Here is a 16,931-nt window from a genome sequence, read left to right as displayed (position 1 = left end):
CCCAACCATTAGAGGAGCACACTGGTGACTTAGCGTGGGCAGCACAGGTGTGTTTCCCCAGCAGGTGAGTTCAGAGGCTCGGGCGTGCTGGTGACAGAGCCGTGTGTTACGATCGTGAGAGAATGCGGTGGGCACCGGACCTTCTGAGTGCATTTCCTTTTGTAAGTGTGTTTAAAGCAGTGGTGGGGAGAGTCCTGGAGGTGGACAGTGAGCAGTTTGCAGACTGCGTCATCAGAGGCTGTCCCACGGAGGCGAGCAGACGGGGGAGCGGCAGTGGACACCTGTCACACAATTAGGAAGGACAGTGACAAATTCTGGATTCATTTTCTGGCTAGCAGAGTAATCAGGCCATAATGATAGCAGGCAGGCTTCATGTCGGTTCACGAGCAGGCTCGCCATTCCTTGTCAACTGATTAAAAAATTAGCATAATGATTACAAATCTTTGTTCATTTTGAAAGGAAGAGGCATATGTCCTGATTAGATATGCCTCTCTCTGGTTGTTATTACATTATACTTTGTTATGGAATGCGCCTGTCTTATCTTTGATTATAAGTTTCTAGAGATCAAGGTGTGTGTGTGTGTGTGTGTGTGTGTGTGTGTGTGTGTGTGTGTGTGTGTGTGTGTGTGTGTGTGTGTGTGTGTGTGTGTGTGTGTGTGTGTGTGTGTGTGTTATGTATGGGGGGGGTAATGTTGGATTTTGAAAATTCATGATTTACCCGGGCCATGAACCAATGTAATGAACACACCACCATTACGTTTTATTTTAATACAGCGAGTACACCCAATTACTGCTGGGTGAATACAGCAGAGCCTTAGGCTCTGTGGACCCCTAGTTCCAAGAAACCACTGTGACATGAAAACCCAGGAAGGCCCAGGATGCTCAGGGCGCAGTGCTTTTCCCCGTGTGTGCGATTCATTCTCCCCATAGTGCTACCATGCTCCTCACACCTCCGTGTACCGCACATCTCCATCTATCACTTAACGTAAGCACATTGCGTGGACATCTCTGGCTTGGGAGGATTACCCTTTTGGGGCACTATTTGTTGTTTTCACCAAATAAAAGGCAGAGAAACACTTGTCAGGCTACGGGATTTAAACACAATTGACGAGAAGGTGGGGCCAGAGGCACTTACCTACCCCAACCGAATTTAAAATCCATCTGCCTATCCATCTGTCTGTCTGTCTGTCTGTCTGTCTATCTATTGACCCATCACTTATCTATGGATCCATTCATGAATGAAGAGCTGTGCTTGGTTAAGACCATATGAAATAAATCTGCACTAGAAACATAGGAAAAGCAGTAGAGAAAACGTAGGGTTGGCTGGTGGGTTGGTGGGCAGTGGTTGACCATCACTAGGGTTAACTTGTATTCCTGACCCCCGACTCCTAGTGGCTATTGTCATCAGAGCCTGAAGGTCACAGGCCTGGTAAGTATGGACTGCAACTCCGGAATCCCGGTGCTAAACCACAGCACACATCAGGGACGGGCCAGGCCAGGGGTCAGTTCAGACTTACCGCACAGATGCAAGTTACATTGCTGCCAGTAGTAGCTCCTCGCTGTCTCCTTTTACTGTGAAATGAGGAACCCTGGCTTCATCCAGGTTTTTCGTTTTTGTCTCTTGGCAACCCTCAGAATAGGTAACTTAGTTGGGAAGGAGAAAGCCCCATGTGGTGAGGGTGAGCGGGAAGCAGCTGGCCGTGGGCGATGGGCGCCCCTTTCTGAGAGAATCTGTTTGTAAGCCCCCACCAGGTCTCCAGCACCAGCGCTTACCCCAGATTCTCCTAAGAACAAGCCGGGAGGAATCTGCCTTGTTCTTCCATCTGGCTGGAGAGATTTCTTTGGTTAGACTTGCAGTTGCGGTGGGTGGAGTCAGACGACCCTCTCCTTCCTGGTCTGGAGGGGCCGATGGGGTTCCATGGGGTGTGTGTTTTCCTGACTCTCCAACTCCTACCTCCTAGAGAGAGGCTGGCCTTCTGTCTACCAGCAGAGTGTTAGGTTTTTAAAAAGAGGTAGCCGAGTAAGAACAGCACCAGCACGCACGTGGTACTCAGGTAAGGGGTAGGTTTATTCAGTAGACCTGTTGGGACCAGGCAAGGTTGGCACTCCACGTGGCTGGGAAAGGCCTGGGAATGAGAGAGAGCTGGGAAAGAGAGGAAAGAGAGAGGAAAGAGCTAGAAAAGAGCAGAGAGAGGTAAGAACAGCAGCACTCACGTGGTATTCAGGTAAGGGGTAGGTTTATTCAGTAGATCTGCTGGGACCAGGCAAGGTTGGCACTCCACGTGGCTGGGAAAGAGGAAAGAAAGGAAAGAGAGAGAAAAGAGCTAGAAAAGGGAGAGAGAGCAGAGAGCTAGAAAAGAACAGAGAGAGAGGTAAGAACAGAGAGAGAGAGATAGAAATGAACAGATAGAGTGTCTGGGCCTGGGCTAGGCCTTATCTAGGGTATAGGCCGGGAAAGGTGTGGCCACATCAAATTCAGATGTGACCTCAGCGGATGCAGATGTGACCTCTTCCAGGTGTCCCAGTTGCCTAGGGAACGCAGGTACTGGGTGGAGACTTTGCTGTGAGGAGGGTGGAGTCTGCTCGCCATCCAGGAGCCGACCTTACACAGAGGAGGGCTTGTCAGCCAGGACAGACTGGTGAATGACAGGCAGGCTGACTGATCTGGAGCAGGGCTTTGGAGAGCGAGGGCAGGGGGGTGCAGGAGAAGTCTTCTTTGAGATTTCCCCTGGCAGAGAGGGTGAGGGCCTGGGAAACCCTGTCCCCTCCAAAAGCCAGCCTCGTGGGAGAGGAATGTCAAGAGGGCTCGGACGATCAGAGCAGACAGAGCAGAGCATTGGGCTCTGCAGGGAGCTGGCGCCCAGCAGAGCTGGCCCGGGAGGAGGCTTCCAGACTGGAGAGGGGTGAAGGGCCTTGTGGTGCCACATCCATGCTTTACCTTTTGGTTCTTCCTGCCTCTGCCTGCGCATCCCTCAATACACATGGGACACTGGCTCCAGAATGTTCTGCAGATCCCTAGTCCATCAAAGCCCAAGCTTCTTTTTTTGGGGGGGGGGTCCAGTTGTGGAGCCTGAACTCTGGGCCTGGGTGCTGTCCCTCAGCTCTTCAGCTCAAGGCTAGCGCTCTACCACTTGAGCCACAGCGCCACTTCTGGCTTTTTTCTTTTTGCTTATGTGTGGTGCTGAGGAATCGAACCCAGGGCCTCAGGCATGCAAGGCAAGTGCTCTACCACTGAGCCACCTTCCCAGCCCCAAGCCTCTTGCACGCAGCGGGACATCAGTGCACATCCTTCCCCTTTAGGACCCAGTACAAGGATGGATGCCATGTCAATAGCTGGTAGGCTGTGTTGCTCAGGGACTAATGACCAGGCAAGAGTCTGTGGGGGTGGGGTCTGGCGGACGCCCCCTCCTCTCCCCTTGTGCCTGGCTGACCACCTTGCTCGCCTGCCCTAGGGAAACCCCTAGAGTCTCAGGCGGAAGTCGGGGTCTGGACACCACCAGCCGTGCCTGTCCCTGCTGTCCCGGGAGCTGGTCAGCCTCCACCCGCCTGGCGCGCATCCCTGTGTCGCCGGCCCTGTGGCAGGGAGGCAGGGAGGCAGGGCTGTGCTCAAGGACGCAAGGAGAGCCACGACCAGGAGGGGAGGGCCGGCCGGAAGGCTCCAAGCTGGGAGCTGCCACAGATGAACAGCCCAGAAGGCCAGGCCAAGGCCTGCAGGGCCACACTGTCACCCCGGTGGGGTGGCAGAGGGTGGAGAGCCTGAGGGCCGAGGGAGGGCGGGGGAGGAGGAGGGACCCAGAAGGGGTGGGGAGCACCTGAGGGGCCATCTGCCGGCCCCCGGCACAGCCTCTGTTGAAGGCGGCCTGGAGTCTGGCGGAGGGGGAGGGGATGGTTGTGGGAAGGCAGGCTGCGTCCTCCCCCATACCTCTCGCTTGCTTCCTGACCTCCAAAACGCTCCTTAAATATAACACTCCAGCGCCTGATGACTGCCGGCCAGCCGGAGCCTGCGCCTGGCTCCCCAGCGTGTGACTGCAGCACCGCGCTGCCCCAGTTCAGTCAGCAAGGAGAGGCCCTGCCATGCCCGCGGACTGCGGCCCTGCTGGCCTGGACGAGGGGCCGGAACATGGAGGGCCCCTCCAGACAGGGACCCTGGGGCCTGGGGGACTTACCAAGGTCACCGTGAGGCGGAGAAAGGGCTTAGGGGCCTGGTGGCCGGCGGAGGGGGGGGGCGGCGGTGACCAGGGGGAGGTGGCCAGGGGGAGGTGGCCAGGGGGAGGTGACCCCTCTCTGGCCGTACCCATCCCTATTTTTGGACAAGGCACAAAACCGTTTTCGTTGGATTATGCAGCAAGAAGGCTTTCAAGGCCCATAGGAAGTCATCCCTTCCCCCCACCCAAAACAATCAAAGTAGTTGAAATCAAAAGGGGACTTCTGCTGGTGGCTCCCACCTGTCATCCTAGCTACTCAGGAGGCTGAGATCTGAGGATCACGGTTCAAAGCCAGCCTGGGCAGGAAAGGCTGCCAGTCTCTTACCTCCAATTAAACATCCCAAAATACAGGAAGTAAAACTGTGGCTCAAAGTGGTAGAGCACTAGCCTTGAGCAAAAAGCTCAGGGATAACACCCAGGCTCTGAGTTCACTACTGACAAGACAAAACAAAACGAAACCACCAAGAAAACTCCAACATTTCAAACCCAGTACAGTTTGGAAGAAACCACGGAAGCAATGAAAGGCTTAGTTAACACAAACTGATGCTCTAGTAATCAAACCACAAGCCATGTCCAAACATGGAGGGATTTTTTGTTTTGTTTTGTTTTGTTTTGCCAGTCCTGGGGCTTGAACTCAGGGCTTGGGCACTGTCCCTAAGCTGCTTTTGCTCAAGGCTAGCACTCTACCACTTGAACCACAGCGCCACTTTTGACTTTTTGTGTTGATGTGGTACTGAGGAATTGAACCCAGGGCTTCATGCATGCTAGGCAAGCACTCTACCACCAAGCCACCTTTCCAGCTCCAAACTTGGAGATTTTTGAAACTGTCCAGGCTAGCTTTGAACCACGATCCTCAGATCCTCAGCCTCCTGAGTAGCTAGGATTATAGGTATGAGCCACCGGCGCCCAGCACTTGGAGATTTTTTTTTGGGGGGGGGTCCGGACGTGGGGCCTGAACTCTGGGCCTGGGCGCTGTCCCTCAGCTCTTCAGCTCAAGGCTAGCATTCTACCACTTGAGCCACAGCGCCACTCCAGCTTTTTTCTTTTTGCTTATGTGGTGCTGAGGAATCGAACCCAGGGCCTCAGGCATGCAAGGCAAGCGCTCTACCACTGAGCCATCTTCCCAGCCCACTTGGAGATTTTTGAAACTGCATGTCATGTAAAACTCTGTTATGGTCTAGCCCCTCTGCTCCTTGCCCTACCAAGTCTGCTCACAAAAACTCAAAGGAGAAGATGGACACCCAGTTATTTTTTAACTACAACTGTTTTCAGCCAATATTGAGCAGTTTCAGGGTATCTATAAGACACAAATATACAAATGATTCACTTATTAACAGGCAGAGATGACACTAGTTGTCCTGAACTGATTTGGGGGAGGGTGGAGGAAGAGAATAAAAAAGTAGAAAATATATGAAGTATAAAGAGAAAAGACAACTATGCTCTGGTGGCTCACACCTGTAATCGTAGCTACCTAGGAGGCTGAGATCTGAGGATCTCGGTTCAAAGCCAGCCCGGGAAGGAAAGTCTCTTAGACTCTTATTTTCAATAAACCACCAGAAAACCGGAAGTGGCACTGTGGCTCTAAGTGGTAGAGCACTAGCCTTGGGCAAAAGAGCTCAGGGACAGCACCCAGCCCTGAGTTCAAGCCCCACAACTGACAAAAAATAAATAAAAGGGGTGGGGGGAGGAAGAGAAAAGGCAAAGGTTGCGCTTCCTGTGTTGTCTGCGAACTCCACCATTCTCTTCACCATCTTTTTTTCTTTGTGCATGTGCCAGTCCTGGGGCTTGTGCTCACGGTCTCTCACTCTCGGTTGGATTTTTCACTCAAGCGTGTGTAACTTGAGTCACATCTCCACTTCCAGCTTTGTTGCTGATTAAGTGGAGATAAGGTCTCCTTGGATTTTATTGCCTGGGCTTTGTACTTCAGGCCTCAGACCTCAGCCTTCAGATTGGCTACGATTATAGACATGAGCCGCCAGTGCCCGTCCTAAGCACCTGTTTGAAAATCTTGGTCATTCTTTCACTTTTTAGGTTTATGGCTATGGAGTAGATTTATTTGTTTTAGTTGTTCTTCATATAGAGGTATGGAATCATACTCACCTCCATCTTCCTTGACTCCCCTTCTCTGTTTAGTATTGTGTTTCTGAAATTCATCCGTTCTGTGGAAGAGAAAGTATGGCGCATGTACACATACAGTGCTGTATACTGTTCCATTGCCACAACAGCCCAGTATTTGTCTTCCGCGTTGCTATCTACTTGTTTTGCTCGCAGGTTCCTTCTTTTGCCGGTTGGCCCTGTTATTCTGGAGAGGGTCCCACTGTGTTCTGACGTGAGCTGCGGTCTCCCTGGAGCAGGATGGCTGATAGGAGCTGCATCTTAACTTCATAATTGGGTAGTTGAACTTAGACATCCCTTTCCCAGCTCTTGTCTAACACTCAATAATGCCAGGCTTTGATTTTCTTGGGCCTGAAATGGCTTCTTGTGGCATTCTGAATGTGTATTTCCCCAAGTCCTAACGAAGGTGGAGTGCCTGTCCACCTATTCATTCATTATTTCCTTATTCAAATCTTTTGTCTATTTCCGTCATGTCTCTGGCCCATGTCAGAGCTGGTAGAAGTTTCATGAACAGTTCTTTTCCTGGTGTGTGCTGGAAATACTTTGGGAGGGGCAGTGCTGTGCCGGGCAGTACTGGGGTTTGAACTCGGGGCCCTGTGCTGGGGTGTTCCACTCCTGCTGACCTCTAACAGGTGTCTCTCCAGACAGACCTTGCCTTTTCCCCCCGTCCTTTGGAATGAGCACAAGTTGTGCTTGGCTCTGCTGGGCATGTGGTTCTTCTCTTCCGCGCCTGTTGGGTTTTGTGAGTTGAGTGGGTAAGCCTCAGTTCCAGTCAGTTGGTTGGTGACGGCGGTTTTCCCCCTTGCTTCCAGTTGGGGCTTTGGACTGGCTGATTTTCCTAGGTTGGCCTTGGGCTGGGCTCCTCCTACCTTTGGAGTAGCTAAGACCACAAGTATATGCCCAGCTTGTTGTTTGTTCTGGTACTGGAGCTTGAACTCAGGGCCTGAATGGCATCTCTTAGCTTTTTCATTCAAGGTTGGTTTTCTACCACTTGAGCCACAGCTCCACTTCTGGCTTTTGGTGGTTAATTGGAGATAAGAGTCTCTTAGACTTTCCAGCCAGGGCTGCCTTTGAAGTGCTATCTTTACAGGCGGGATCCACCAGCACCAAGCCCCAGCTTGATTTTGAGACAGGGTCTTGCTAGCTCTTGGCTGGGCTAGCCTGCAATCATGATCTAGTTATCTCTTATGACTGCAGAGTTGATGGGCTAGCACAGGAATCTTCATATCTACCCAGAGTCCTCTCAGTGAGGTTCTCAGAGTGGCTGGATCACTGGGCCTGTGAGTTTGAGGGATTGGGGTATCTAGGTCTTGAAAGACAGGTCTGTGCTGAAGGTAGGGTTTGGGTGGAGGGGCACAGGCGCTTGGAAAGGTAGCTACAGGTGTGTTCCAGAGGCCTGAGGCGTGGAGTGGGGCCTGGCACGGGCTGTGGTTGGACTCCATGTTTTGACTGTACGTCCCCAGAAGCAGCACGGTGTCCTGGAGTGTCTCCTCTAAGCCCTCAGACAGACCGCAGCGATTGCACTTGAATAAAGTTTGAATGGGTCACTTAAACACTTGCTTCTGGCCCCTGCCCTAGGGAGAGTGGAATGCTGAGAGCCAGGGGCCCCTCCTGCCTTCAGGAAGCTCACCCCTGCGAGGCCGAGGCCGACCAAGCAAATTCCAGTCCCATGAGTCTTTCAGCCGGGGAGCTGCGCCCCGGGTTTTGTAGAAGCATAGGCCGGCGGTGAGCGCACGGTCTGGGGTGATCTGTGAACTGTTTGGGGGCCAGTTTGGGGAATCGCTTATTATGGTTCAGTTGAAGGTTGCTATTTCATAATTAATCTCCTCTTTGTTCATTCCCAACCATCCGCATTTCTGACCCAGATAGTCAGAAACTGGGGGAAGTTGGTGTGCAACTCCTGCGTCCTGGCCTTGGGGGGTTTCATTTAGGGGGAGCCAGGCCCTCTCTGGGAGTCCTGTGTTCCCCACGGAGGTCCAGGGCTGTGTGTCCTGCGGTGCAGTGGGGCGCGGTGCAGTGCTTGGAGCCCCTAAGTGGTGACAAAGTGCCATTTAAACCCCAAGCCGGACTCTTGCAATGCCCAGGGTTGCTGGGGCAGGTAACGGAGGGGCAGAGGAGAACTGGACCCTGTGTCCTGCTGGTAGTGGCCCTGCCTGCCGCGGGTGTTGGACAGGTTGAGGGTGGGGAACTCCAGTGCAGCCCACACCTTGGGGGCTTGGGATGGGATTTCTGAGGTTTGCTGGGATTTGGGGTCTGGGTTCCCTTCCCCTGCCTCCCGCGGTGCTGCCCCTCTCCCCTCCCTTCCCGGAGCCCGGTCCCGGGCAGCACGCAGTCAGTCCCTGGCGGTCTGTCCCACCCTGGGACAGAACGGGCACTGTGTCTTTAAATGGGCGGAAGTGGCTGGCAGAGCTGCGCTTGGGGCTCGGTGCTGCATTGATTAGGAGATTACATGGAGCCGCAGGAGCAGCCTGTGGGGAGCGAGGGGCCGGTTGTGCCAGGTCTGAGCTCTTCCTCGGCCGTCCTCCCCCGGGCTGCCCGGGGCAGATAGGAGCTCGGGAGGGAGGGTGGCGGCCGGCCTGCCCGTGGACAGCGGCTCCCGGGCGGGCGGGCTGGGCAGCCTCCCCGGCATCTGCCCATCCTCACTGGAAGCCGGGGCAGCGGCTGAGCCGCTCCGGCCTGGGGCTGGATTTGCAGAAGCTGCCCCGGGCCTCCTGGCCGGGCTTCCAGCTGGAAGGGGCTCCGTGGGGGGCAGCAGCCGTTGGGGTGCCCTCTCCCTCTCCCTTTCTCCTCCTCTCTCTCTCCCTCTCTCTCCTCCTCTGTCGTGTGTGAGTCGCGGTCCATGGGATTCTGTTCTTCTGGGACTCGGTCATCTTTCCCACTATGTTCTGGGACCTCGGGAGCCAAGCCCGGGATGCTAAGCACGCGGCGGGCCGATGGTCCTGACTGTACTAATGAAAGGATTCAAGCTGTCTTGGTAAGTGGAGGAGGGGGCTCCTTCTCCCCCATCTTTCTTCAACCCTGGCGGGGTTCCTCCCTGCACCTCAGCAGCTCCCAGAGATCTCCTTGGGTGAGGCCTGAGCTGCAGATGGGGTGACACTCAAAGTTGGGGTATACGCCCCCCAGCCTCTGCACTGCTATAGCATTTCAGTCCCCCCGAAAGATAAGAGGGGTCCGGAAGTTGGGGGAGGGGCTGGGGAGAGAATCTAACTGCAGCAGAAGAGTCTCCAACTTTGAGGGCTGATGAGTGCACAGGGAGGGGGCTTCTTAGAGGAAGATCCCGCCCTGGGGGCTGGTGGGGCCCTGTGCCGTGTGTGGCTGGGCTGGGGCACCGCTAGGCTCTTCCCCCCCGAGGATGGATACCAGGGTGGGGGCATATTTTAAATATCGGGTGCTTGGAGCCCCCTGAGCTGTGCCAGCAGCTCTGACAGCCGTGGAAAGGGTGAGAGAGGAGCCAGATCCCATTCTAGGGGGCTGTCTGTCTGTCTGTCTGCCCCCTGCAGCCCCAAGCGCGCACCCTGGGGCTCTTCGCTAATGCTGGCCTTGGCATTGGAGCCCAAGAGGAGCTTTTTGCTTTGCTTGCTTGGGGTGTGGGGGAGCCTTGTATTCTAGCAACAGACGTAGTCAGAGTATTTTTACCTTCCATTTTAAAAATAACACTCTTATTGCTCTCTCTTCTTTGATCCGCGGAGGACCAGATGGGTGGCTGAACTGGCTTTTTGTCTGGTTGAGAAGCTGCAGATTTAGCTCAGGAAAACTTTGTTCTCCCAGGGAAATCTGGGCAATGTGTGCAGCCGAGGTCTCCCCCCGCCCACCTCCCAGCCTGGGGGGGAAGGTGGGATGGAGGGGGGCGGCCTTTCCCCCTTGAACAAGGTGGAGGTGGGAGGCACAGAGGAGCTTGGGAGCGCTCCCTGCAGGGCTGCAGCCCCGCTCCGCTCCCCAGGCCTCCACTCCGCGGCCTCAGGCCCCCCCTGCAGCTGGACCTCCGCGGGGTCTCTGTGTGGCAGGTTGAATGGGTATCAAGTAGTTGAGGGAAAGAGTCTTTGCTGGGCTTTAAGCCACATCTGGCTTTCCAGTAACCCCTTCCCTAGATTAATCCCCTCCCTCCCCCCAAGACAATCAGCTCAGTTGTCTTCCTGTAGGCCAGAAGGTCCTTCATTGGCTCTTGAAAAGGTGGCTTGAAGAGGCTGAGGGAGGAGCTGTTCCCGCAGGCTTAACTCTTAAGCACTGGGAGACTCCCAAGCCCGGCTCTGGGGTCCCTCCCTCCCACGTTCAGTCCTGTGCCCAAGGAGAATGCTCGGCAGAGGTGTCCGCACCAGCCACCCTGTCTTTGTTCCTGTGGGGCCACGCTTCCTGCCTGGTCCTACTGGGTTGCAGATTATCAGCAGAGCTCACTGTCCCGGGGGTTCAGGGACCCAGGGTCTCCTTCCCCTGCGGTCAGCCGCCAGCCCAGCCCACCAGGCAAGCCTGGCTGTCATTCACATGGGACATCACTTCAATGCAGAGGGGTCTCTGCTCGGCCTGGATTGCCCCCCCCCCCCAGGGACTTGCAGAGATGTTTGCCTTTAAAATCTGCCTTGCGTATCTCTTGATGCATTTCAACAAGGAATGCAATGCTCAGCCGAGCACTGGAATTGGCTCACCTTGGTCTGCTTGGGCCTGACATGGGGGGGTGGGGGGGAAAGGGATGTCCTTTCTGCTGTTCAATCATGGGTCCCCTGTTCCCTTAAATACGGTATCCCCCCCCCCATATTTGTTTTGTGGATGTTTGAAAGCAGGATGCTCCCTCCTGAGGGATGACCAAGCACGTTGCCTGCCTTGTGGCTGGCGCTGGACGCACAGCGCAGGGCCTGTGTTTGAAAGCGTTTCTGTGAGCGCTGTGGACGTCGGCTCTGTGAGGGCACAGACCGGGATAGCGCCGCCCAAAGTAGGACAGTAGCAGCCGGCACGGCTGGAAACTTACCAGGGCTCAGCCACCACGCCGCGCTCACGGGGCTCGCAGCATTTCATGGGGAAACTGAGACAGATGGGGGAGTGGCCTGTGTGAGGGCACCCAGAGAGAACTCCTGGCTTTGGGGTGGCCGCGGGGGGGCCCCCCATGACACATGGCTGGGGGTCCTCACTCCTGGGTAGCGTGTGTCCCTGGCTCTGCCATAGTGAATAACTGAATGAGACGTGCGTGCGTGCGTGCGTGCGTGCGTGCATGCGCCAGTACTAGGGCTTGAACTCAGGGCCTGAGCACTGATCCTAAGGCTTTTTGCTTCTGGGTTTTTGGTGGTTAACTGGAGATAAGAGTCGCACTGACGTTCTTGCCTGCTGGCTTCTTCCTTCAATCCTTAGGCCTCAGCCTCCTGAGAAGGTGGGACTACAGGCGAGAGCCACCAGTGCTTGGCTCGAGCCAGGCCCCTTTAACGGTGTGGAAATGTGTTCTCTCAGGTGACTTCCCATAATCCCCCCAAAGTGACCCCTGACTCCTTTTGAGAGCCAGGGAAACTGAGGTACAGAACGAGGAAGTGCTTTGGTTAAATTTATGTGAATAAAAGCCAGATGTAAAGTCTCCCTTTATCTTCCTTCTGGCTGGGGCCGGAGGTGAGAGGGAGGTGCATCTGTGTCAGGTCTGCTCTCCTGGAGAGCAGCTCACGGCTGAGCCAGCATCGCAACCAGCCCTTCATTCTGGAATTGCGGATCCAGGCTGTATTATCTTGACCTGTGCTCTGGCATTCAGGAGTTAAACCTGGTGGAAGGCCACCCATCACCATGGTCATAAAGGGCCGCACACTCACAGATGGATGGAGACCCTACACACTGGCGCTTGCGCGCGGGCGCGCGCGCACACACACACACACACACACACACACACACACACGTGCGTGAGCCAGTAAGCACTAAGGGTCTCGTAAGTGCAATGAAGAACCAAATAATCTCAGAGCCGGGTGCTGGTGGCTCACACCTGTAATCCCAGCTACTCAGGAGGCTGAGATCTCAAGACTGCAGTTCACAGCTAGCCTAGGTAGGAAAATCCATGAGACTCTTATCTCCAGTTAACCAGCAAAAGGTTAGAGATGGAGCTGTTGCCCAAGGGGTAGAGCACCAGCCTTGAGAAAAACAGTCAGGAACAGCACTGAGGCCCTAACTTAAAGCCCCAGTATCAGCACAAACAAATAAACAATTCCAGCTATGGTGGAGGTTTCTCTGGGTAAAGGTCTGGGAGGAGGCTGGAATATAGTAGTTGGGGGACCGCACCTCCAGCGTGGTGGGCTTATCACAGGGCATGTTTGGATGCTGCCTCTGATATGTGTCTGTGATTGACAAGTGGCCTGTCTCGGCAGACGGCAGGAGACAGGTGCCTCCATCCTGTCTCCGGCGTTGGGCATGAGGCCGTCCTGGAGGACAGCTCAGTGACCGTGTCTGCCCGTAACTTTGTGGGCAAGGTGAGGGTAGCGGTGGAGGGGGCGGAGTAGGGTCCCTAACGTTAGAAAGCCAGCGTCCCCGTTCCTGCATGGCGCTCCCCTTCTCTTGGTGATGTAAAGATGTTTCTGCTTTCTGTAGCACCCGGGAAGCTCACACACACACACAGCTGGGACTGTTTCCTATCTCAAGTGCTTGGTCCGCCACAGGCCGGGGTGGACCGTGTGGCTCTGTCTGCGCTCTCTGCTCCTGTTCCTGGCCCTTGTATCTGTTGAGGGCCGGGGGTCGGCACAGATGTGCGGGAGAGCTGGTGTGGGGAGAAGGTGAGACTGTGTAAAAAATCAAATGACAGATCTCGTAAGAGTTCAGAGAACCTAGCCAGGCAGGAAAGTCTGTGAGACTCTTATCTCCAATTAACCAGCAAAGAGCTGCAAGTGGAACTATGCTCAAGTGGTCGAGTACCAGCCGTGAGTGAAAGAGCTTGTGTCACTGCGTTCAAGCCCTAGCTAAGAGACCTTGGTGGAGCCTAGCTGTAGGACGTGTAGCAAGGGTGGCATTTAGCAAGGAGCGTTCTCAGTCCCCAGAGGAGGGAGGGCTTAGAGCTCCTTTGTGTGAATTAGGAAGACAGGTCCTGGGATTGCCCAGTCACTGACTTTTGCTCAATAATTCATAGCCATCATTGGTTAGCCATATTGGTACCCAAGGTCAACGGTCCATTGTTCTCTATCTGGGCCTTGATCTGTTTGTCAGTGAAGGGAGCTCTTTCTTCCTGGGGCTTATCTAAACCACGAGTCTGTCTTTTGAGGTGCTTTGCTTTGCAGTTGGCCTCTGCACACCTTTTTAGAGCCGGTTTCTCAGACAGAGGGTCAGGAGGAGGTGGGTGGGGGTGAAGCGTGTGGGGTGTCTCTCTGTGCCTGGCGAGTTGATCCCAAGTGAGAGTCTTGTCACCCCCTTGGGGCCTGTGGGGTGGTCTCGGTGGGCGCTGCTGCTGGCCGCGGCGAACCGGGAGTAAGTGACAGTGCTGGGTGGATTAGTCACCTCTCAGCTTCCTTTTACTAATGATTATTTTTCAAAGGTCACAGTCCTGCAGGCGGGCGGCTGTGATGTGCACTCTTGGTGCCCTTCTTTGGCCAGCAGGGGGTCCTGAAAATCAAACCTGGCTTGAAAGTATTATTCATTTACAAACATTGCTCAGCAGGCCCACCCTCTTGTGAACAGTGTGCCGGTTATTGTTTGGGGAGGGAGAGGAGCTGGAGTTCCTCATGGCCAAGGGTATGGAGGGCCAGAGGGCCGAGCCTGTGAGATGTTAGCCCTTGAGCCAGCAGGGCAGTTCCGGGCAGTGACTGAATCTTCTGACACTACAGCTTTCTTCAAAGCGTTGTTGGGAATCTGTGGCTCACTCCTGTTATCCCAGCTTCTCAGGAGGCTGAGATCTAAGGATTGAGATTGGAAGCCAACTCAAGCAGGCGAGTCCGTGAGACTCTTAGCTCATCTACCTAACCACCAAAAAGCCAGAAGTACAGCTTGTGGCTCAGGAGGGAGAGCACCCTGGCCTTGAGTTCACGCCCAGTGTCAGCAGAAACGAACGGACTAAGTAACCGACTGAGCCCGGCAGTGGCTCCTGGTTTCTCCTAAGTCCAGTTCAAGATCACCACCTCCCCTCAACCTCTGGACAGCCCCCCAGGGACATGTGACCCCCAGGGACATTGTGTCATGATCCTACCCCCCTCTTGGCTCAGTGCAGTCACCTGGGGGTGAGGACAGTGCAGTTAGGCTCACACCCGCCCTGGCTGCTGTCACTGAGCAGCTAGTACAGGAAAGCTGGGGAACGCGGGCCTCTGGAGGCAGGCTGTCACTCTAGGATGGGCCCAGCCTTCACAGGTGCCACGAGAAGCAAGGCCTGGCGGTGAGGTTGGCAGAAGACCCTCTGTGACCCTAGGCCAGGGGTCAAGTTGAGCTTGCGTCCTGTTACGTACGGCTTGCTAACCAAGAATGCATCTGTGTGGGGTTTTTTGTTTGTAAACAATTGAAGAAAAATCAAGAGAAAGCTGAAGTGAAAATTACGTGAGATTTCATCCTTTCCCGTTGGACGCAAGCTCACACCTTGGTCTATGTATTTTGCATAAATACTGTGCATGTATAGGTATTCTGCCTGCTGACGTGTTATAGCCCAGAGCTAAGCAGTTGGGACAGGAACCTGTGTCCTAAAAACCTAAAACATCCATTGTCTGAGCTCTCTTGTGCAACATTTGATTTAGACAAATAGAGTTAATTCTCAAGCATGACAAAATGCTGCACTTTGACTGCATTCTTGTAAGCTAGTAGTTTCGTTTAGTGGTTCATGCTCCTATAACAACTTACTGTATGACAGGTGTATTTTTAATCTTACTATAGAGAAACAAACCAAAGTTTTCTGAGCTATGCATTATTATTAGCTTCTGGGTGAATAACGTACAGAGTCTTAAGTTCTCTGCCGAAGGTTGCATAGCTAAAAGTGTTTGAACTGGCAGTTTGACTTCAGAATCCATACTTCTAACCATCACAGTTACAAATCCATTGGCTGAGGGCATGGCTTAAGTGGTAGAACACCTGCCTAACAAAACACAAGGTTCTGAGTTCAAATCCCAGTATGCCCTCCCACTACCCCCCCCCCCAAAAAAAAGCACCACAAAAGTTAAGACAAAGCAATTGGAAGGTAGGTCTTTCCCTTTTCATTTGCCCAAGGAAGTATGAGGAGAATCTTGGGATCATTGACCAAGATGGCACTTGAAAGATACAGGGAGACAGAGTGACATTAGCCAAAAGGTTGAGAAAGGGGGTAAGTGGATGGGGTTGGGTGTGGGTTGATTCTTAAAATAGAGGCTAGGGACAGTTTCAGGAGAGACCAGCTGGCCTCTGAGGCCTGGGGGGGGGGCGTGGGGGACACCATACCAGGCCACAAAAACCGGAACAAGGGTTTTGTGGGATGGGGAGAGCTGGACAGCCAGGCCAAAGAAGCGGGGTGGGGGGGGTGGGGGGGACAGGGGGGAGGCTGGGGTAGAAGTTGAAGAGATGAAGCAGAGTTCATGTAGGGGCAGCTCAGAGATGAGAGACCAGGGCCTGCTGCCCCCGCTGGAGATGCCTGGGGCCAGGATGGCCAAAGAGCACAGAGACACATTTGCCGGCTCAGTGCACAGCGCGCTTGGGGCAAGGACTGGGCGTGCATGGGGACTGTGGGAACATCTGTGAAGATGAGCTTCAGTAAGGAGCCACAGGAGGGGGGCACCAGCAGGAGGCCCACAGAAAGAACAGAAGGGGGGTGAGCTGGCCTTTCTCCTTCCTTCCTCCTTTCCTTCCCTCCCCTTCCCCCCTCCCACCTCCCCTTCCATGCCTCCCAGCTCCATCCCTGTCCTTGGTTCTGATCCAAATCTGGAGCTTTCAACACAAGCCTTTCGGTGTGGTAAGGCTTTCCTGAGCAGAACGCACAGTGAAAATAACTTCCCTGTCCCTCAGGGCTGGGTTAAGGAGGATTTTCTTTGTGTGTGTGAAATGTTTCACCCATATCAAACAATATAAGTCATATATCCATACAACTTCAAGATAAACAAGGAAGTGGCAGGAAGCCTCAGAACCTTTCCCACACCTGTGAAGCTATTTTTTGTTTGTTTTTGTTTTGGGGGGCTTGAACTCAGCCTGGGGGCCTGGGCAGTGTCCCTGAGCTCTTCAGCCCAAGGCAAGCGCTCTACCAGTTGAGCCACAGCACTACTTCTGGCTTTTTCTGCTTATGTGGTGCTGAGGAATCGAACCCAGGGCCTCATGCGTGCAAGGCAAGCACTCTACCACTGAGCCACCTTCCCAGTCCCGTGTGAAGCCATTCTTTTTTTGGGGGGGGTCCGGTCATGGGGCCTGAACTCTGGGCCTGGGTGCTGTCCCTCAGCTCTTCAGCTCAAGGCTAGCACTCTACTACTTGAGCCACAGCGCCACTTCCAGCTTTTTTTTTTTTCTGCTTATGTGGTGCTGAGGATTCAAACCCAGGGCCTCAAGCATGCAAGGCAAGTGCTCTACCACTGAGCCACCTTCCCAGCCCTGTGAAGCCATTCTTAACATCACATTGGTGACAATATTCAAAAGCCCAGATGACAACGCCCCAGAGAATGCAAAGCTGTGCTGACACCTGGAGCCTGGGTTTTAGCATGCTTCCTGTGGCGGAGGGGGCTGCTGCTCTCCC

General features: G+C 54.2%; 1 protein-coding gene across 11 annotated transcripts in view; it reads left to right on the top strand.

The window, feature by feature from the left end:
• The window catches only part of LOC138809989 (protein Aster-B), a 169,462-nt gene that overhangs the window by 95,720 nt on the left and 56,811 nt on the right, over nucleotides 1–16,931 (top strand). Inside the window, exon 1 of one of the 11 annotated variants that reach the window (XM_069997247.1) lies at nucleotides 8,806–9,293. The exons of the other annotated variants lie outside the window; for them this stretch is intronic. Coding sequence (XP_069853348.1) covers nucleotides 9,253–9,293 — 41 coding nt within the window. The 5' untranslated portion in view covers nucleotides 8,806–9,252. Of the gene's footprint in view, nucleotides 1–8,805; nucleotides 9,294–16,931 lie in introns of those variants that run through there. 11 annotated transcript variants of the gene reach the window in all.

This window comes from Dipodomys merriami, unplaced genomic scaffold (genome assembly GCF_024711535.1).
Source record: "Dipodomys merriami isolate MVZ:Mamm:240054 unplaced genomic scaffold, mDipMer1.0.p SCAF_103, whole genome shotgun sequence".
Taxonomy (NCBI): domain Eukaryota; kingdom Metazoa; phylum Chordata; class Mammalia; order Rodentia; family Heteromyidae; genus Dipodomys; species Dipodomys merriami.
The sequence above is the reverse complement of the archived record's forward strand: the minus strand, read 5'-3'. Positions and strand labels throughout refer to the sequence as shown.